General features: G+C 61.9%; 3 protein-coding genes across 4 annotated transcripts in view; all 3 read right to left on the bottom strand.

Annotated features, from left to right (window-relative positions):
- Positions 1-217: 217 nt before the first annotated feature.
- TOR4A (torsin family 4, member A) lies at positions 218-2,378 on the bottom strand. 2 transcript variants are annotated; one of them, XM_012654772.1, is made up of 2 exons: positions 2,226-2,378; positions 218-1,539 (listed from the first exon to the last, which is right to left on the bottom strand). In XM_012654772.1, the coding sequence occupies exon 2, from the start codon at positions 1,501-1,503 to the stop codon at positions 232-234; it is 1,272 nt and encodes a 423-aa protein (XP_012510226.1). In that variant the 5' UTR covers positions 1,504-1,539; positions 2,226-2,378; the 3' UTR covers positions 218-231. The 2 variants fall into 2 exon arrangements, with proteins under 2 accessions (XP_012510226.1, XP_012510227.1); XM_012654773.1 differs by lacking the exon at positions 2,226-2,378 and adding an exon at positions 1,639-1,997.
- Positions 2,379-5,337: 2,959 nt separating this feature from the next.
- On the bottom strand, positions 5,338-17,980 carry NELFB (negative elongation factor complex member B). Its single transcript, XM_012654771.1, has 13 exons — positions 17,670-17,980; positions 17,162-17,325; positions 16,965-17,064; positions 16,369-16,599; positions 12,639-12,824; positions 11,975-12,087; positions 11,317-11,419; positions 11,016-11,111; positions 10,476-10,618; positions 10,255-10,361; positions 6,689-6,830; positions 6,334-6,442; positions 5,338-6,179 (listed from the first exon to the last, which is right to left on the bottom strand). The coding sequence occupies exons 1-13, from the start codon at positions 17,769-17,771 to the stop codon at positions 6,033-6,035; spliced, it is 1,743 nt and encodes a 580-aa protein (XP_012510225.1). The 5' UTR covers positions 17,772-17,980; the 3' UTR covers positions 5,338-6,032.
- Positions 17,981-19,490: 1,510 nt separating this feature from the next.
- The window catches only part of LOC105818661 (uncharacterized protein C9orf173-like), a 2,349-nt gene continuing 1,924 nt past the window's right edge, over positions 19,491-19,915 (bottom strand). The window contains exon 4 of the mRNA XM_012654737.1: positions 19,491-19,600. Within this exon, the coding sequence (XP_012510191.1) occupies positions 19,491-19,600 (110 nt within the window). The remainder of the gene's footprint in view (positions 19,601-19,915) is intronic.

Genomic DNA, 19,915 nt, shown 5'->3' with positions numbered 1-19,915 from the left:
CAGCTCTCCTGACGACCCCAGGGACAGACCCAGGGCTCCTAGGGGGTGTGGGGCTGCAACTGGAGAGCGCAGGGCTGGCCCACCCCCACCAGCCTCCTTAGCTCCACTGCGAATTTATTAGGGGACCCAGGGGGCCTGGACAAGTCCGCAGGGTTCTCGACTGCCCTCCTACTGCCACCATCCACTCAAACGTCCCCTCACGCCGGCTGGTCCGCAGAGCCTGTGCCCAGGCTACAAGAGGTTCACCTTGGCCACCACCTGCTTGCAGCCAGTGACCGCAAACTCACGGTCGGCAACCCGGTAGTAGCTGAGCTGCGTGGCCAGGCGCTCGGCGCGGGCCTGCTCCGGAAAGAAGCCCTCGCCGGCCATCTCGTCGCGGAAGCAGCTGACCACGTCCCGCTTGTCCAGCAGCAGGAAGGGCACAATGGCCGCGGCCTGCCACAGCGGGTGGTCGCGCGCCAGGAGTGCTCGCAGGCTGGCGCGCAGGTCCTCCTCGGCCTGTGCTGCTGCGGCCCCGGCCCCATGGGCGCCGTCGGGGCGCAGGGACAGCGCGCGGGACGCGTTCTGCAGCACAAAGCGCGTGATCTCGGCGCCCCCAGCGCGGCTGAGGAGCACGTAGATGGCGTTGTGGAAGTGGTGGGAGCGCTGCGGCTGCAGGAAGCTGTGAAGCTCGTCCAGCAGCGGCGGCGGCATGAGCTCCACCTCGTCCAGCACCAAGAGTGGGGTCTTCTCCTCCGCCTCGGCCCGCGCCACCACGTCGGCCACGCGCCGCGCCAGCTCCTCGCGGCAGTCCTGCGGGGCGCGCGGCTCGGGGCAGTGGTGCCCCGCGTGGTACTGCAGCACGAGCGCTCCGTCCTCGAGCACGGCGCGGAAGTGGCGTGCCAGCAGGCGGCCCACGTGGCTCTTGCCCACGCCGCTGGGCCCGTGCAGCGCCAGGAGGAGCGGACGACTGTGCACGTGCGTGGCCAAGTAGTCTCGCATCAGCGCCACGATGCGCCCCACGGCGGCCGGCTGGCCGAACACGGTGCGCTGCAGTGTCTTCTCCAGCCCGTCGAGGTCGTAGCGCTGTGCGTTATCGTCCAGGTTCTCGATGGCGTTGAGTACCTGGAAGCCCACGATGGCGACGAGCAGCAGCAGGCAGCGCTGCGCGCGGCTCCTGCGCTCCACTCGCGGCCGACATTTGCGTGAGGTCTCCGGGTAAAGCACCACGCGGCTGCGCCGGCGCCTCTTGCGCGGCGTCCTCGAGGACAGCTCCACCGGGCCATCGAAGGTGAAGAATTGTGGCTGGTCTAGGTTTGCGTGCGACGCCCCGGAGCTGCAGCCCAGCCTGGGCGCCCCGCTCCCGGCGACGGGCCCCGCGCCGGGCGGCAGGAGGCGCCGCTGGCGCAGGACGCACACCCGGCGGCGGAGGCGGAGCACGGCGCGCACGGGCGCGATCACACACGGACCCGAGGCTCGGGCGGCCGCGGCCGCGGGTTCCAGGCTGGGCTGGCCGCGGTCCATGGCGCAGGAGCGCGCTGGGCATGCAGATCGCCCTCCCTGCAACAGGAAGACGAGGAGGGTCTCTGGACTCCCGCCACGGCCTCACCCCGCAGCCGCCGCCGGGTGCCGGCTGGAGCCCTCCCCGAGTGATCTTACCCCGGGAGCCCCGCGGGGTGCGGCCTGGGCTGCTCCGGCCAGCGCCTGGCTCCGGCCTCGCCCGCTGACCGGGAAGCGGTTCCTCCGCGGGCCCCAATGCAAATCTCTCAGGTCCTCCGATAAAGGGCCGCGGGCCCTGAGGAAGTGGCTGGGGTGGCTTGGGGTGGGGGTGCAGCTTATCCGCGGCCGACCCGCTTCCTGGAGGCGGAGTTCAGTGGCCGACCATGTGCCAATTAGGGTGAAGAAAGGTCAGGCCGGACCCAGCCCCCACCCGCAGCTCCGACTGGACCGTGGCCCCAGGAGCACCCCCGGGAGTTCAAAGGCGCCCCCTACACACTCAAGAACACTTGAGGGGGGTGTCTGGCCAGAATTGAGGATTGTGAGAATGGGCCCCAGGCCTGTCCCTTGGTTCAGCCCAGGCCTCCCAGCACCCCCCAGTCGCCCACGCCAAAACCGGGGTCCTGCCAATACTAACAGGGCAGCGGCTGCGGGCGGAGGTGGACAGAGAGAAGAGCCCCAGCAGGCAGGGAAGGGACCCCCAATGGCAGGGGCTGGCCTGGGCCCCCGCCCCCAGCCCACCCCAATACCTGCAGCAGCGGCTCCCCCTAGCTCCACCGCCCCCTGCCCGCACCAGGCGCTGGGGCCTGTGGCTCAGGAAGCAGGAAATGCCAGGCTCCCTGGGAGGGTGTCACGGGCCTCCTGGGCCAGCTCAGGCCTGGAGGGGGCAGCAGCACCTGCGGGTCCCCAGGGAGCATCGGGGCAGAGGAAGCTCTGGGTAGGTTTCCGCTTCTGTGCAGAGGAAGTGAGTCAGGGGGTGCGGCCAGGCGGGACTTGGGCTGGACGGAGGCGCCAGAGGGGGAGGCCGAGCTGCCCTGGCCAGCAAGTCACCTCCCCTCTGTGCTCTCCACGCCCAGTCCAGGCTCCTCCCGCGTGCCCTGCTCCACACCTGGGCTCCCTGCACTCGCGCTGTCCTCCAGGGACCACCACTCGCCCTGGACATCTCCTCCGGCCCTGACCCACCCCCACAGGGCAGGAGTGGAAGGGCAGGCAGGGTCGTGCTAGTGCTCGGCCGAGAGCCCCCCAACGGCCTCCCTTATTCTCTGCCCCCTTTCTCTTCCCTCCTCTGACCCTGATCTGGGGCCTCAGACGAGGGCTTATTTCCTTTTTCTCCACCTTCCTCTGTCCCTCAGCTTGGAGCTCCCTGCCCAAGACAGGACAGCACACGCTGGGACAATGTTCTAGAACTGGGAATTGACCCTCGCATGTGGCTCAGGGTCCCTGTGGGCGTTGGGAAGCAAATTTAGAAAGAACCTGGGCCAAGAGTAGGTGCTCGGACCCTTCCCACCCCCCACTTGCCGGTGGCCCCACCCCCACGCCCGTCTCTGCACTGGTGGTCCCTGCTCCTTCCAAGGCTGGCCGGGGCCATTCAGCCAAGCCTGGCCCCCCAGCCCGTACTGCCCCTGCCCACCCTCCCCGCTGCGGAGCCTGGGCCCCTCCTGCTGCCACACCTTGGCCACCCTGGACTTCCTTCCAGGCTCTGCTCACCTCCCTGCACCCACCCAGCAGGGAAAGTCCACTGTGGGCCAGGGCTGTCCACTCTCTCCAGGGTGTGGGGTCCGAAGGCTTGTCTGTCCCTGCTCCCCACAAGCCCAGCTCCCTGGGGCGAGGAACCACAGGCTCCCTCCGGGAGGCAGGCCTGGTGCCCAGGGGCCCGCTGCCGCACCCTGTGCGGGGCTGGGTGCTTGAGGACTTCCACCCCTGGTTCTCAGGGCATGCCCATGGCGCTGCAGCCTGGGACCAGGACGGAGGAGGAGGCTGGGAGTCTTGAGAGAACAGTCCCACAGGCAAGGCCTGGGGGAGAGGCGAAGGGTCTGTTCAGGGAAGAGGCTAAGGACACGGTCGTGTGTGTGGAGGTTGGGCTATGAATCCTGGGGGAGCAGCAGAGCTGCGGCTGGGTGGGCAGGTGGGAGGGAGGCCTCCCAAAACGGGGGTGCCGGGTGCCCAGGGCTCAGATCCCCCCTTGACCCACGAGGGCAGGCATCAGCTCCTCCAACCCCGCCTCGCCCTGGTGACGGTGCTGGGCTGGGGACCCAAGGGTTTGGCGGGTTGGCCGCTGGCAGAGGCAGCCCTTGGCCCACCTGGAAACAGGCCTGCCCCCTTCCCACAGCTCTCCCAGGGCCCCTGAAGGACCCCCAGCTCCGTGCTGGGGCCACAGGGCCTGGACGGCCAGCTTCCCGCCTGCACAGCCTGCACCTGGACGAGGCCGGAGGAGCCCAGCCGCAAGGACCAGTCTGTCCACCTTGACCGTGAGCCGCAGGGCCCAGGGACCACACAGGGACCACACCAGGTGGGCTGCTCCTCACACCTCCGCTTTGCTCCTTGTCCACTCCCCTGCACACCTCCACCCTGCCCTGCCTCTCAGCCCAGACTGAGGAAACAGAAGCTGCTGGAAGGGGACGAGGAACGCACCGCCAGCCCGCCTCCTTCCCCGAGGACGGCCCTCTGGCTCACGCGCTGATCTAGCCACCCCACAACGCTGTCCACTTTCTACCCTGCCAGCTCATTCTCACCAGCCTAGAAACATGTATTTCTTCCGCCTTAAAAGAAAAACCAAAACATGCACTCTTGCCCAAGCACCCACACCACACCCCCTTGCTTCTCACACGGTTTCCAGGCTTCTCCTCCCCCTACCGCCCCCCACGGCTGACCCCCACACAGCCTGACCCTCCTCCCTGGGCTGCTGAGATGCCCCCATCAGCTGCCCACCCCCCGGCCCTGCCTGGTGGGCAGCCCAAAGCCTCACCCGCCAGGTCTCATGCTTCAGGCACCACAGGCCAATGATGTGAGACCCACACCCTAGCCGTCTCCTGTGCTCAGAACCCCACTGCAATGCCTGTCCAGCGCCACCAGCCCCGATCGTCCTGACAGCCCACCAGGTAAGTTCCCATCTGTCTGGAAACCCTACGGCCCTGCCTTCTAACCACGCGCAGAACCCACGTGCCGGCCTCCCCACAGCCAGGCCAGGCCAGCCTCTCCATCCTGGGTGGCCCCACACTGTCTGTGCCCCCTGCTCCCACCAGAGCCCTCAGCCTGGGACTTCCCTGCCCACCCTGGAGCTCTCAGAGAAGACACCACAGGGCAAACCAAGGCACGACCTGGCGGTGCAGACCACGAGCCCCAGGCAGGACTTCCCATGCAGCAGAGCCCAGAGGGTCCCGAACTCGCCCACCTCTCCCGACCCAGCACTGTGGGGTAGGCTTATGTCGTGTGCATCGGCTCCCGACTTACTCAGCCTTGGCAGGTGTCCCTGAGGAGACAGCAGAGTGCGCCATGGGGCGTCTTCCCCTAGGCCACCCAGGGAATGACACCGCCAACTGCCACCCAGCTGAGTGGTCTCTTCTGCTCAGAGCAGCTCCAGCTCTGCCCATGACCTTGAGCTCATCCTTGGCCCTCCTGGGGGTTCACAGCCCCTCATCTGTGCGGGGGGAGGGGCTGCTCACCTGCCCTCAGTGTGGAAACAAAGGAGCGTCTGCAAGGCCCTGCGGGGGCTTCCTACAGCCTCCCAAGAGCGGTCACCTGCCAAGCAGTCCAGAGACTGCGGCCCACAACGCTGAAGGCCCCATAGGAACGCTGCGTCCACCGCCAGCACAGAGACATGTCATCCGCAGGATTTACCAAAATGCCTTTTATTTACATAAACGAAAATTTCATGTGTGCACCAGCTGCCCCCACGTGGCAGGTCGAGAAGGTGCAGCTGAACGAGGAGAAGCACTCAGCTCCAAAGGTAAACCGAGGCAGCACGTGGGGGCCTGGGCTTTCTTTGCCATGCCTGCTACACACCTGCTACGTGGGCGCTCTGGGAAGGGAGGCTGCCCGGGGGCCTTCGGTCAGCGGGACCTTCCGCCACGGCGCGGGCCAGGCTCGAGGCTGCGCCCGCTCCACGGCAGGAACAGTGCCATCTCCGCAGCCCCGCGGCCGGAAACCCTGGGCTTCTGCCAGGTTGTGCCAACATGGTGGCACCACCCTCCCCTTGTAGCCTCCCCGGGAGGCTCCACCCCTTGTCAACCCAGGCCCCGCCCTTGCCCCTTGGAAAGCAGATGGCTTTTCCTAATCCCTGCCACTGCCATCTGTCTCTGCTACGGCCACGCAAACCCAGGGTGCACAGCAGGTGTGACGAGCTTTCCGTGCTGTGCAAGGACAAGCAGGCGTCGTGCTCCCCGCCAGCCAGGGCCCTGGGGCAGGCACGTGGGTCCCACGTGTGGCCGGCAGCGCCCCCAGCCCGGGGAGCAGCCGCTGCCTGTACTATGTGTGGGTCCAAGGGCAGCCTCTTCTCCGGGCTGTCCAAGACACGCCCCAGGAGGGGCCCCCACTCCCGAGCAGCCCCCAGAGGAGCCTCAGAGTCCGGCCGGGGCGGGCGCGCTGGGGAGGGGCAGCTCCAGGGTAGGCGTTTCCGCAGCCTGGGCTGGGCTGGGCTTGCGGTGGTCCAGCTGCTCCAGCTTCTCGCCGAGCTGGGAGTACAGTTCCTTCACGGCCTCTCCACTCTGCAGGGAACCCACAGTTAGGGGGCGGCAGCGCGCACAGGGTGGACCCCACGGTCACACGGAAGATCGCGCCCCCCAGACACCAACGCGGCCAGGGCCGGAGGCTGGTGCTGAGCGGGCACGTCAACTCGCAAAGCCCCGGGGGGGCACCCACCTGGCCTGTGGGCTCCAGGGCCTTCTGCAAGGCCTCCAGCTTGGACGGGGCCACCCTGGGGTGCAGGTGGAGGAGCAGCCGCAGCACGTGCCGGTGCACATTCTCCTTCCTGGGGGGTGGGGGGGCGGCCACAGACCTGGCTTCCTTCCCAGGCCCTGCCGCCCGCAGGCGGGCACAGCCTCTGAGACAGGGCCCGCCCCAGCCGTGCCCGGGCACCCTGCAGGGCCAGCACAGGCACCCCTGCGGCCCCTCTCTGCAGGACGGGAAACCAGCTACCTCCCAGGGTGCCGTGGACAAGAACGGAGAGCAGAGCCGGGCCCCGCCGTGCCCAGCTGGCCCCGGCCCGCGCGCCTACCTTGGTGAGGCCGCGAGGAAGAAGCCATCGAAGAGGCAGCTGCAGAAATCCTCCAGGGCAAATTCGTCAGCCAGCAGCGCAAGGTTCCCCGTGAGCAGGTGAAGGAAGATGTCACTGAAGGCCAGGTCACCAAAGGTCTCCACTGCAACCAGAGCAGGCGTCGGCCGGGCCCCACCCCCGAGCAGGCGACCTCTGCCCTCAGGGATTTGCATCTGGGGAGACCGTGCGCACTCCTGGGGTGCTCAGACGGGGTTCTCAGTTGACCTGAGGTCAGAACAGGGTCTTGGCAGGTGAGGAGGAGAGTTCAGTAGACAGACGGGAAAGGGCCTGGCCAGGGGTGGAGGAAGCAGGGCTGAGCCCTGAGGGGGAGGCGAGGGCTGGAGGAGGACTCTCCCCCTCCCTCAAGGCTGTGCCACGGGACTCTGGACTAAACTGACGTCAGAAGACAGAAAACCCGAACAGACCACTAACTAGAGAAGCAACACAGGGGAGCGCCAAAGCTCCGGTCTCGAACGAGCTCTACCGAACCACCATCTCAATTATTCCACAGGAAAGACAACGAAGAAAAATGTCCAAATTCTTTTTGTGAAGCCAGACACCAAACACAACAGAGGTCGCAAAAGTACCCAAAGATGAGTCAATCTCTCTCTCTCTCTCTCTCTCTCTCTTTCTCTCTCTCGACCAATGGCACGAAAGCCAAAGCCACCCAGAGCCTCGAGGCACGCAGGGTCACCTGCAGGGACGGAGGACAGTCCCTCCCATCGACTGATGCCAGAAGGAGCCCGGCCAGGCCACATGGGTGGGGGGTACAGATGCACACGGGACATTTCTCAACACCCAGGAGCAGCAGCCCTGGACAGGGGACTTCGTGAGGACAGTTCTGGCCGACGCCACTTGCACCCACAGAATGCCCAGAACGTGTCAGGGAGGCCGGGCCCCTCCAAGAGGCACCCCTGCAACACAGCTGACCGGTCTCAGCCACCTGAGGGCCAGCGTGGTCACAGGGTGTTCAGGCAGACACCTGGTCCTGACCAGCAAGATCCCATCCCGTAAGTGCCCCGATTCCTCCAGCAAGTCCAAGTCCCCGGGGTTAGAAGAGGCACGAAGTCAGTGCCAGCAGCAGAGGTGGCCCCACTCCAACCCTGATTTGTTCTTTTTCCTTTCAGAGTCGAAAGTCTCACCCGGTCGCCCAGGCTGGAGTGCAGCAGCGTCATCAGCTCACTGCAGCCTCGAACCCCGGGCTCGAGCATCCTCCCGCCCCTGTCCCAGTAGCTGGGACTCAGGTGCGCCACCGCCGCGCCTGCTCTCCAATCCTGATTTGAACCATTGGCACAAAAATGTCATGAGACCATCAGGGAAATGTGGCCACTGCTGGGCATTTGGCACAAAGAAACTGGTGACCCCGACTCAGATGTGAGCACGGTCTGCAGCCACTTTTTAAAAGTCTCCTTTTGTAGAGATGCCTCCTGAGTGCTTGGAGCTGGCACGTTGAGACGTCTCGGATTTATGCCCAGACGTCACCCTGAGAAGCAGCGACCCCACGGAGGCTGGCTATCACCCTGGGTCTTCACCATACTGTACTGTTTTTCCATTTGTTCAGAAATTCCCACCATAAAAGTAAAAAAATAAACAGGAAACAATTCTAAAAATCGACATCTGTTCTTACTAGAACTCACTAAAAATGTAAGAATAAGCGAGCTCTTCCCCAAAGGTGATTAGAAAGACACATGCTGGCCGTGGGGCAGCAAAGCCGTCCTGGGGGACACCGACGCCCCCGCCAAAGGTGGGACAAACCACACGGCTGTTTCTAGCCTGTTTCCAGCCACCACAACTAGACGGGAGAAAGAAACAAGGACAGTCGCGCACGGACTAACGACGGGGACGTTCTGAGAAACGCGTGGTCAGGCGATTCCGTCCTTGCGAGAGTGTGACGCGCACAGAGTTCGCACAGACCCGGTGGCACAGCCTGCAGCCAGCCAGCTCCTGGCTACACACCTGTGCGGCACGTTGCCGCACTGAACACCGTCAGCAAGCGGCACGGCTGAGTATTCGTGCCTCTAACACAGAAAAGATACAGTAAAATGCGGTGGGTGATCTCCCGGACCAGCACGGTTCTGCAGCCCATCACGGGCCCCAACAGCACGTGGCCGATGACAGTGCTGAGATGAGCGGAAGAACAAGGCGATTCAAAGTCACTTACTCTGTGTCCTTACAAGTCTCAAAACACAGACCAGCTGCCCTGTGCACAGCAGGAACGGCTCTCCCTGGAGCCTCCAAGAGGAACCGGCCCACTCATCCATTTTGGCCCCAGGAGCCTCAGTCAGACCTCTGACCTCTAGCACTGCAGGATGACGTTTGTGTTGTTTTTGCCGCTAGGTCTGTGGTAATTGGTTCCAGCCACAGGGAATTAACGCCAGGCTAAGAGTGCTTGGCTGGACGGCGGCTGGGTACAGATTAGCGCCCCCGACAGCTTCCTCCACACAGAACCTGGAGAGCAGATGCATGTGGCATCCTCAAACACCAGTGACCGGGAAGCACGCCTGACAAGTGCCGTGGTCTGACCACGTTCCCCAAGTTCACGCGCTGGAAACCCGACCCCGGCCCAGCGTGCAGAGAGCTGGACCTTTCAGAGGTGATTAGGTCACGAGGGCTCCGCCCTCACGAAAGGATTAACGTGGCCATCTGGGGAGCAGGTTCCCGATAAAAGGATAAGTTTGGCCCCTTTCTCCATCTGTCTCTGCCCGTTTCTTAATGCCTCTCTGTCTCTGCATATCTGTCTCTTAATGTCTCTGTCTCTGAATGTCTCGCTGTCTGTCTCTCTGTCTGTTTCTTTGTCTCTCTCTGCCCTGCCCCCCTGTGCACCCTAACTTGCCCTGCTGCCTTCCACCTAGGATGACGTAGCAAAAAGTGCTTCACCAGATGCAGCCACTTGACCTTGGACTTCCCAGTCTGCAGAACTGTAAGAAATCTGTCTTTACACACGAACCTGTCTTGGCTATTCTGTTATAGTAGCACAAAATGGACCAAGCCAGCAAAAAACCTGTAAAATCTTTCTGAAGAAACCTCCAAATCCCTGAGTCAGCAAGACCCCAGGGCCTGTGTCATGGTGAGGACACAGAATGCGGCAGAGGTCCCATCTCCCCAACAGGACCTGTGTTACTCTTGAAGGGGTCCACTTGGACCCTTCCCTCTTCTTCCTGACTTGCAACGACCCGTCCCCGCTAGAGGCTCCCAGGGGAGGTGGGCTTGCCACTGCCTTGAGGGGCTGGGACATGAGCTTTCTCCATCCTCTGAACCTTGCTGCCAGTCCAGACAAAATAAAGGTGGTTGCTGCATCACCTTTTTGTGGGAAAGAACTAGAAGACCCAGGGAGGAATCTGAAAAAACAGCACTGAGCCCCCCCTCACTTCCCTACTAAAGTAAACTGCAGACAAAAACTTGAAGGTGAAAACCAAGCTAGCAAAATCACAGGCGGAGATAGGAAGAGGGGCCATCTGTGACTCCTCTGGGGCCCCAGGGCCCCTCGCCGGCGGGTGCAGGAGCTGGGCATCCCGGTGGAGACTCACCAAGCCCAGGCAGCAGTCGGAGGAGCGCGTTCTTGTTCCTCTGCTTGGTGACATGCAGGACGTAGTACAGCCCCACCTCGCAGGCCATGCGCTGCTCCTGCAGAAACCTGCCCGAGGGGTCGGGGGCACAGTCAGACCTGCCCAGACCCCGCCCCGCCCCACGGCAGCCCCACCCAGACACCCCTTCCCGCCTGCTCCCCTCAAGCCGCTGTCAGCCGTACTTAGTGAAACTCTCAGGAAGGGTGTTTGGGTACGTGATGGGGGCCTTCTCCTCGGCCGGAAGCTTCTGATCCACGTTGAAGGTGTGGTCGTCCACCACAAAGGACATGAGCATCGGCAGGAACCTGGTGATGAGCTCCACCTCCTGGAGGCAGGGAGCCCGTGGGCTGCAGACCTGCCCCATCCCCCACCGCAGCCCCACGCCCCACTTTCCTGGTCCCCAGGTCCCTCCTTCCCACCTCCTGAGACCCCCACCCAGTGCTGTCTCCTCGAACTCCCAACCTGGCCGTGAGCTTGGCTGCCCACGTGAAGCCCCTCCTGGGCTGGGTCCACCTGGAGTAGCGGCCACACCATGGCCAGCCAGTCCCCGGAGATGCCCCAGGACACCCCAGCAGGCATTTTCCCAAAAGGACGGTTGGTGCCTCCAGGAAGGAAGCTTTGGGACCAAAAGGGCCTCAGAAACGCCCAGCCCGCCCTCCACTCCCCACTACAGCCCGCGGCCTCTCCTGGGACAGTGGTCGGGCCCACAGGGGTCACGTTACCATCTTGGGCTCCTTGAAGACCTGGCTGTCGATCATGTCCCAGGCGCCCTGGCCCAGCGCCAGCAGCCGGAGCAGCAGGAGGAGGTCGGGGCTGTCCTGCAGGAGCGGCGGCCTCAGCACCCGCCGCCAACGTCCTGGGCTCTGACCCCACTTGTTACCCAGTGGGGTCTCTGGCGCCCAAGGCCACGATATACCAACCTCACGAGTGGCAAGTGTGGCCTTCACCTGGGCCGTCGCAGTGTGGCCACAAGAGCCCACGCCCACACGCCCACCCAGCGGCCACCGAGGAGTGTGCGCTCACCCTGGGCAGCGTCTCCTGGCCGACCAGCTCCTGCAGGTGTCTGATGGTGCTCAGCGCCAACGTGTTGATGGCAAACGGGTCGCACAGGATCATGGACAAGTCCCTGAGAGGAACCGGCCCTCAGCATGAACCCGGGAAGCCCGGCCGCCCCCAGGGACCTCGGGGACTGGCTCCAGAGAGCCAGCCTCTCCGCACAGAGCAGGCCAGTTCCATCCTGGATTTCTTTCAAAGAAAAGCTTACGGTTCATAATTTATCTTTAACTTACTCAAATATCTTTCACACTAAAGAGTTAAGAAGTCAAAAAAAAATTAAGGTCACATTTTGGTTCTGAAATCCTGACTCGGACTCTATCAGATTCAGCCAGGGTCCTCCAGAGACAATTCTGACAGGCAAAGTGACTGGGGTGGCACCAGGCAGCACTTGCGCTCCTACCCTCAGCTTGCAGGCAGGGACGCCAGAGCCCAGCCCTGGGCCCCAAGCTGGGCGGGGGGTGGGGTGGGGGGGGAACGGGGGGACTACCCAGACTCATTCCGCACAACCGTCCCCCACAGTGCCTGGCAGCACTCCTAAAGCTGCAACACCCCGCAGTGACCCACGGCGGAAGCCAAGTGCTCCGCCGGCGGCCCCGGGGCCAGGACCCGTGGAAGCAACCCTCACCCGAGGACCTGCTCCTGGCCCTTCTTCACTCCGTCGAGGAAGCCCTGCAGCTCCCGGGCTCGCTTGCTGTCCACAAACCGCTCTCGGATGCAGGCGTCCAGGCACCAGGTGAACTGCGGGAAGCACCGTGAGGACATGGCCGGACCCCCAGGATGGCCAGAGACTGAGGCCCTCGCCTCTCACTCAGGCGCAGGCCACCGTCCCGCCGACCACAGAGAGCACTCCCCATGCCTCGCGGCAAAAGCAGCAAGGGTCAGGGCGCACAGTGAGGAGGCGACCCTTGTTTTTTCTGAAGAGGGGCTCCTCAAGGCACCCCCAGCGTGGGGCGGCCACTGCAGCCCTCCAAGCAACGAAAGGCTGAGCATGTGACACCAGAGTCCCTGGGAGCTCTGGGGCAGGGGAGGGCCAGAGGCAGGCTGGAAAGTTGGGAGGAGGCCAGGGCAAGGGTCCAGGTGTGGCTGCAGCCCTGCGCCCACTGAAACAGAGAAAGGGCTGGAAGAGGCGAGAGAGTGTCACAGGGACAGCCAGGTCTCTGGCTCAGATGCCATGGACAACACCCACCAGGGTCTGCGGAGGTGCCGAGGGGCCGGCACACAGCACGATGGGTGCATGGAGCCGGAGGGGAGGAGAGAAGCCAGGAGCAGGAGGGCGAGGGTGGCGCTACCTTGTGGCAGGGGTCCACGGTGCAGATGTCGCCCACGTCCAGGTCGTGCAGGGACATGAGCAGCTCAGCCCGCAGCGTGCAGTAGTGCACGTTCCTCGTGCGTAGGAAGAGCGTGCGCAGAAACTGCAGCACCATGTCGTACAGCTTCACGCTCTTCCCCACCATCTGCGTCAGCCTCCGCACCACCTGGCAGCGAGACCAGCCGTCAGGCCCCGTCCCGAGGAGGGTACACAGCCATCACACAGAGCCCGAGGACAACTGTCCTTCCTACGTGTTTCGGTATAAAGTGTTTCCTCCTCTTGGTGAGATGCTGGCACCCTGTCCGATCATGGCAGGTCTGTTATTTTTAAAGTGCTGACTCCACATCAGTCCCCATGGTTCTCTGAAAAGCCACTGGTCTATGACCCGATGTGACCCCTGCCGGTACCCCAACCCCTTGCCTGCGAAGTCAGGTGGAGGCCAGGCCCAGAGGCAGCTGTGAGAGAAAGTTGTCAGTTGCCAGCAGGGGGCAGACTCGGGCCCAGAGGAGGACACACAGCCAGGATGCCGTGGCCTGGGGGCCTGGGCCAGGGCCTGTGCAGCCTCACTGCCCTTCCCTCAAGCCTGCCCACCCCAGCCCAGACTGGCTCCCTCAGCTCGAAGCTGCGTGGCCACCTCTGGTCCCACGACCAGCACCCAGGGCCACAGAGCAGAGGACAAGCCCCCCAGAGTCTGGAGCACAAACACCAACATGCAAGTCCCCTCACCACTGAAGGGCTGTGCAGGGACACAGTGCCCAACCCTTGGCAGGGGTCACCCACCTCACCCCTCCTCTGACACGGGACTCTCAAGAGATTCCCGTCCTGCTGCGGCAGCTGACCAAGGAAGCTCCACTCAGCTGCTAGCTGGCCTTGGCTAACAGCCTTCGGCCCACGCTGCGAAAGACGCTCAGGGCAAGCCCAGGACGGTGGACACAGCAAATGCCCAACAGGCACCAGGCTGGACACAGCAAGTGGCGAGGGCAGCAAGGGGGGCAGGAGCCAGTGGCTGGCCCAGCAGTTCACCCTCGAAGGCCCCTGCCACGGACTCTTGCCAGCAGGTCTCAGGGACCCGATGGGCTGATCTGGCCTGTCTCAGGGACCTACACTCACCTCACAAGTGAACAACCCACCCGTAGGCCAGCTGGGTACAGAACCCACAGCCCAAACAACTGACCCACACCCCAGGACCGCAAGGCAGTGCGTTACCCGGCCATCACAGCACTGGAAAACCACAGCACACCAAGAATAGTGACTGAAGTTTCCAGAAAGAAAGGCCACCAACCAAGTAATGAGAATCTGAGCAGCTTCAGACCCATCTGCAAAAGCAGATGCCTGGAAACAGTGAGAAAAGCCTTCGAAATTTTGAAACTACAATTCTAAATTTAGCCAAACGACTGTGAAGTCTAAACAAAATAAATTTCAGGTGCGTTAGCACTCTGAACGCTTTCATCAAGGTTTTTTTGAGGATGTACCCCAACAAAAAGAGGATGAAACCAAAAAAAGAAAGTTGAGAAATACAAAAAACAGTGTGATGAGTGCAGCACGTTGCAGGTGGGCGCGGTGGTGCTGCCTGCAGTCCCAGCTGCCTGCCAGGCTAAGGCGGGAGGATCACTGGAGCCCAGGAATTCATGACCAGCCTGGACCATATAGCAGGACACCACTCAAAAAAAAAAAAAAAAAAAAAAAACCCACAGTGTAGGCCACCGGCTAAGCAGCAGACCCAGAAACAGCCCATCATGTGAGAGCAGAAAGTCCAGGAAGAATGTGAGGTCCAGGACAGAGGGGAGAGCTGAAAGCTGGGACAGGGAAGAAACCAAAGGACCATCAGAAACCTCAGGGAAGACAACCCGGGGGACCACCGCCCTCCATGTGAGCAGCAGATGGGAATACTGCAGCGCCACGTCCGGTCTGAGAGAGGCCAGCGTCGTGACATGACCTGGAGACACAAGCCCCATAGTGGGGGCCTCAGACAGGGGCAGTGACCAGCAACATGCAGGGCAGTGATGCACCTGGGGCCAGGGCAGCGCCCACTGCAAAAGGGGAGTGGGGGGACTGGGAAGGAAGCTTCTCCCTGAAAACCTTTCTGCTGTCCTAGATGTTCTATGATTTGTGTTTCTTATGTGTGTAAAACATAACTGTGAGAGAGGATCAACCCAGGACAAAGCAGATCACAGTGGCACTAAGCCACTGGGACAGGAGGTGGGAAAAGGGCAGCATGCAGAGGCTGAGGGCTCTGTCTGACAGCAGCGGAAGGAGAAAGGGGCCTATGAAGGGTCTGAGCTGGGAACAATCAGGAGGGTGGAAATAGCCACCACCTGCCCCCCAACCCCAACAGCCACCGGTGCGTGGCCAGGACCCTTCCTGCCCAACTGGAGCCACGAGCCACACCTGACTCTTCAGAGTTTGAAATCTGACAACTGAGATGTGTTGTAAGTGTGAAAGATACATCTGATTTCAAAAACTTAGTGACCACCAATGAAAAAGCATCATAACTCAATAATACGCTTTCACGTCGATTACGTGCTGAAAAATATTACTCTGGCTACACTGGGCTAAAGAAAACATATTAAAAGCCACAGTGATGGCTCACACCTGGCATCCCAGCACTTTGGGAGGCTGAGGCAGTAGGATCACTCGAGCCCAGGAGTTGGAGGCTGCAGTGAGCTGCGCTCGTGCCATTGCGCTCCAGCCTGGGCAACACAGTGAGACCCTCTCTCTAAAAAATAAATACATAAAATTTACCTCATCTATTCCTTCTTTTTCTTCTTAACGTGGATACTAGGAAATTTTAAGTAACTCCTATAGCTGCTTCAACTTCTTCTCCAGAATCTGCACGACACCACAGGCCTCCTGTGAGTGGTGCCTGTGTCCCTGCGTCTCCCTCAGACAGGCCCAGAGGCCTCAGCTCCCCACAGAGACTTTATACTGAATGGTGCTAGTACGAAATTAGCTAATTAGGAAATCTCGATATAAAAAAACCCAATAGGCCAGGCGCGGTGGCTCACGCCTGTAATCCTAGCTCTCTGGGAGGCTGAGGCAGGCGGATTGTTTGAGCTCAGGAGTTCGAAACCAGCCTGAGCAAGAGCGAGACCCCATCTCTACTAAAAATAGAAAAAAATTAATTGGACAACTAAAAATATATAGAGAAATTAGCCGGGCATGGTGGCGCATGCCTGTAGTCCCAGCTACTCGGGAGGCTAAGGCAGAAGGATCACTTGAACCCAGGAGTTTGAGGTTGCTGTGAGCTAGGCTGACGCCACGGCACTCACTCTAGCCTAGGCAAAAGAGTGAGACTCTGTCTCAAAAAAAAAAAAAGCCAATAACTGCAAATTGGAGTTTAGAATAATGCCAATGTTACTAATGGGTGAAACCTTGAACACTGTCTTCTAAAGAATAAAAAATGAAGAACTCAATTTCAACCACATTAACAAGTTATTTAAACATTTGAAAGTTTAAGAATCAAACAACTTGCTGTTTAGAAGCAGGAGAGCAGTTGTCACTTTTCATTAAAAGCCTTTCTGTAGATTTTAACATTCTTCACGCATCACTTTTCGAAAAGCAAAATACAAACACAAAAACCAGCAAGCTTCCTTCCAGCCCCGCATACAAGCCCCCTCCTTCAGGAGCAGAACGGCCCAAACACGCAAGGACAGCAGGGCGTTGCTCCCCAGGCAGCTAAGGGGCTGCCGCGGGTCGGCGCCCTCCCTCACCTCGCCCTGGCGCCTGGTCTTGGGGGAAGGACTGAAGAAGTTGTGCAGGACGGAGAGCTCCGTGCTGAAGAGCGCACTCTCCTTCTCCAGGATGTACTGCTTCAGCAGTGGGGAGACCTCGTCCCCAAAGAGTGCCTGGTTGTCCTGCCAGATCTGCCGCTTCACCTCCACGGCGCAGGCTCGGTACAGCTCCTTGTCAGCCATCACCAGCTTCAGCTTCTTCTCAGGAACCTGCAGGACACCACAGGCCTCCTGTGAGTGGTGCCTGTGTCCCTGCATCTCCGTCAAGACAGGCCACAGAGACTGCCTCGAACGCAGCCCCACCGGATAGGGGCATCTAGGACCGGCACCCCAGGTCCGACTAGGTGCAGGCAGACACGCTGAATTCCAACAGCTCTTTCCCAGAAAGGGCCCCAACTCCGAGTCAAGTGCCAAGCTTCAGTCTCCATGTGGCTTGTCTGGCAGAAGCCAGGACAGCACTCCACTGGGACAGCAGCCTATGAAACCTCCTTGGAGCTAAGCAGCTGTCTGGACCACATGCACAATGCTACTTCCACCAACCAAGGGTATGCAGGAGACCCACTCTTGACTTTTACCTTGGGCAGGTGCTTCATGACACACATCACAACTGGCTGCAAAGACGGCATCTTGACCAGAGAAAAGCTCTTCTCCAGAAGGTCTTCCAGCTTCTTGTACCTTGTACCAAGGGGATGACAAAAGCCGCCGAATCAGTAACTAGGCTGCAAAGTGGGCTGCACATCTCATCTGCCCACCTTGGCAAGCGGAGACCTACCTTTCCTCAGCCTTCCCCTCCGAGGCAATGGCTGACACTCGCTCCAACAGTTTGTCCCGCAGCTCATCAAACACCGACTGGTGGAACTCCAGCCGCGGCGTCCCGTGTAGGTCCAAGAAGGGCAGGGCCGACTGCAGGGAGGGCAGCAGCACGCCATTCTCTGTCTGAGGAAGAAGTGAGTGCGGATAGATCTGGCTGACTGGGGCGACAACAGAAGCTGCAACCGCAGCCAAGTCTGCCCATGCACCCCAGATGCCCCGAGTCCACAAAGAAACGTGTCCACGGAGGTTCGCAGCAGCGGTGGCGGCAACCGCAAAAATGGGAAACCACCCCTTCCTCCAGCAACGAGGTCCCAGCTCAGGACATTCCGGTACTCCAGCCGGTGGAACAGAACGCAGCTACGAGAAGAAAGCCAGAAACTCCCAACTTCCCAAGCGCCTCGCCCGCTGGCCGGACTCCCGCCGCCCCGGGCAGCCTCCTGGGCCCGGCGCCCGCGGCCCCGCCTCACCTGGAACTGCTCGATGGCCTTAAGCGGTTCGGTGCAGTTGGTCAGGGTCTCCTTCAGGTCCTCGCCGTTGGCCACGCCCAGGTCCTGCAGCCCCGCGAACATGGCCGAGGCCCCGGCCGCCGCCCGGCTCGGCGCCCCATCCCCGCCCCGTTCCCCCGGCGCCGCCGCTGACGCTGCAGGCGCCCCAGAAGTCCGCTCCCCCGGGCCTCGCGGGCCGGCCGGGCCCCGCTCCCCCGCGCCCTCCAGCTCGGCCAGGTCCCGCCCGCAGCTCCGCTCTGCACAGGTCGCGCAGCCGCCCACTTCCGCTCCGCACAGCCCCGGTCCGCCCGCCAAACCCGCCCCGGGAAACGCTGCGGCGGCCGCGTGCGGGTTCCTGGGAGCGGCGCCCTCACCTGGCGCGAGGCTGAGCTACGACACTGCGCGAGGGGCGGCTCCCGGACGACGCGCGGGCTGCCACGGAGCCCCGCCCACCCGGCGCAGTCCCGCCCACGCCGCCCGTCAATCCGAGGCCCGCCAGCTCCCCTCCCCCGCCGCTGGCTCCGCCCAGCCGGCTGTGCCTTCCGGCCCCGCATGCGCGCCGCGGGGCGGGCTGGTCGCTCCGCTCGGAGCCGGGGCTGGGGGCAGGGGGCAGGGGGCAGGCGGGGCCGCAGGCTGTCCATGCCCCGGAGCGGGAAGACAGGGCTGGGCCTGTGCCGGGGCGCCCGTCGGGGTCGGCCGGCTTTATAAATTTAAGGACTGACATTTTGGTCGAGTAAATTTTATTTTCGTAATCACGGAAAACGCTGTTGTTAGTATTTTGCCTGAGGAAATGGAGCAGTGCCGCCCTGGAAGCCCCTGCACCCAGATCCCGCCACGTGCACGACGCGCACACTCCCTGGAGCTGGGCTTCCTCCGCGTAGGGTTGTTGCAAAGACTGACATCCAGTGTGCCTCCAGCGGCACGTGAGGATCTGACAGCCAGGCCCACCCCAGGTACTGGACCCTCAGGCTGAGTCTATCGAGCTGTGAATGACAGTCCCTTGCCCTTAAGGTGCAAGAAGCTCATTCCAGGCAGGTGGGCTCTCGTTGCTACCTGTGCAAGCTCCTGGACCCAGCATTCAGCCCTGCAGCCTCCACACCAGCCCTGCGTCCTCTCCCAGCCTCTGCCACACCAAACACCACTCCCTCTCCCTTTTCATGTGCCTTCGCTGCTGAGGTTTGCTCTGCTAATAACTTCTTTCCTGCTAGTCAGGAACTCTTGCTCATCCTTGAAGGACCCTTCCTCCACCACCTCCTCCAGGAAGTCCTCCCTCCTCAACCCAGATGGAGGAGCTTGCTCCCTCCTTCCTGCTACTCTCACTCCCAGCTTTGGATCCCAGGGGTGCCTGGTGGTGCAGCCACAAGCAGGGCTCCTGTTCCCGCCACCTGGGACTGAGTTCCCAAGGCCAGGGCTACCACAGCTCTACTGGTATTGATGCTGGCAGAGCTGGTCAACCAAGGACCCTTCATGAAGGTCCTACTGCCCTGATTCAACACCCAGCTGATTCCCCAAGCCTTGGCTTCCTCTGCAACAGAGGGAGATGCTGACACCATGGCACCAGCAGCTGCAGAAACTTTTTGAAGACGTTGAACTCTGGGCCTGGCCCAGGGCTTGGATTGGGGGAGAGTGAGAACACTGGCGCTGCAGGGAGGGCAGCTGGGGAAACTGGTGCAGCCACAGGAGCGACCACTAGCTGCAGGTGAGGCTCCTGGAGGTAGCAGTCTTGGGTCCCCAGCCCAGGTAGGAGGGCAGGCCAAAGGTGATGAGGGGACCAGCAGTCCCGCTGCTGCTGCTGCTGCAGGCCTAACAGGCCAAGGCCAAGGGAGTCCACTTCCTGTGGCTTGGCCTACACAGCCCTGGGTCAGAGTTCTCAGAGCACCAGTGACTAAGCCACTGGATCTTCAGGTCAAGGCCTGGGGGAAGTGGGCCCAGGTCCTGAAGAGCTGGTCCTCTCAGCCTTCCCTGGAAGCTGGGCAGGCAGCTGAGGGAATCTGGCCCCCACCTCCATCCCAGCAGTCAGTTCTTTGGCTCAGCAAGAAGACTGACTCTCAGGTAGACTGGCAGCTGGACCAGTCCCCTGGGTGGCATGGCTGGGTAGGGGTGTCCTGCACTGCCCACATGGCCCCCTTCTCACGCTGTATGAGGCCAGGGAGCTCAGGGTCAGCCCAGGCTGCCACCCCAACCCCCCTAGAAGAGCGCACCCACGAGGGACAGCTGAATGGAGATCC

Source organism: Propithecus coquereli, unplaced genomic scaffold (genome assembly GCF_000956105.1).
Source record: "Propithecus coquereli isolate 6110/MARCELLA unplaced genomic scaffold, Pcoq_1.0 Scaffold449, whole genome shotgun sequence".
NCBI classification, from domain to species: Eukaryota; Metazoa; Chordata; class Mammalia; order Primates; family Indriidae; genus Propithecus; species Propithecus coquereli.
Note: the sequence above shows the minus strand (reverse complement) of the source record. Positions and strands in the feature narration are given on the sequence as shown.

What these genes read in the sequence shown, in the direction of transcription:
- TOR4A (XM_012654772.1), bottom strand. Translation starts at nt 1,503, where the DNA reads ATGGACCGCGGCCAGCCCAGCCTGGAACCCGCGGCCGCGGCCGCCCGA.
- NELFB (XM_012654771.1), bottom strand. Translation starts at nt 17,771, where the DNA reads ATGTTCGCGGGGCTGCAGGACCTGGGCGTGGCCAACGGCGAGGACCTG. An exon ending in TCTTCAAGGAGCCCAAGATG is followed by an intron (nt 10,619 to 11,015) that starts GTAACGTGACCC and finishes CCCTGCCTCCAG; the next exon opens with GAGGTGGAGCTCATCACCAG. An exon ending in CCGACTGCTGCCTGGGCTTG is followed by an intron (nt 6,831 to 10,254) that starts GTGAGTCTCCAC and finishes CTCTGGTTGCAG; the next exon opens with TGGAGACCTTTGGTGACCTG.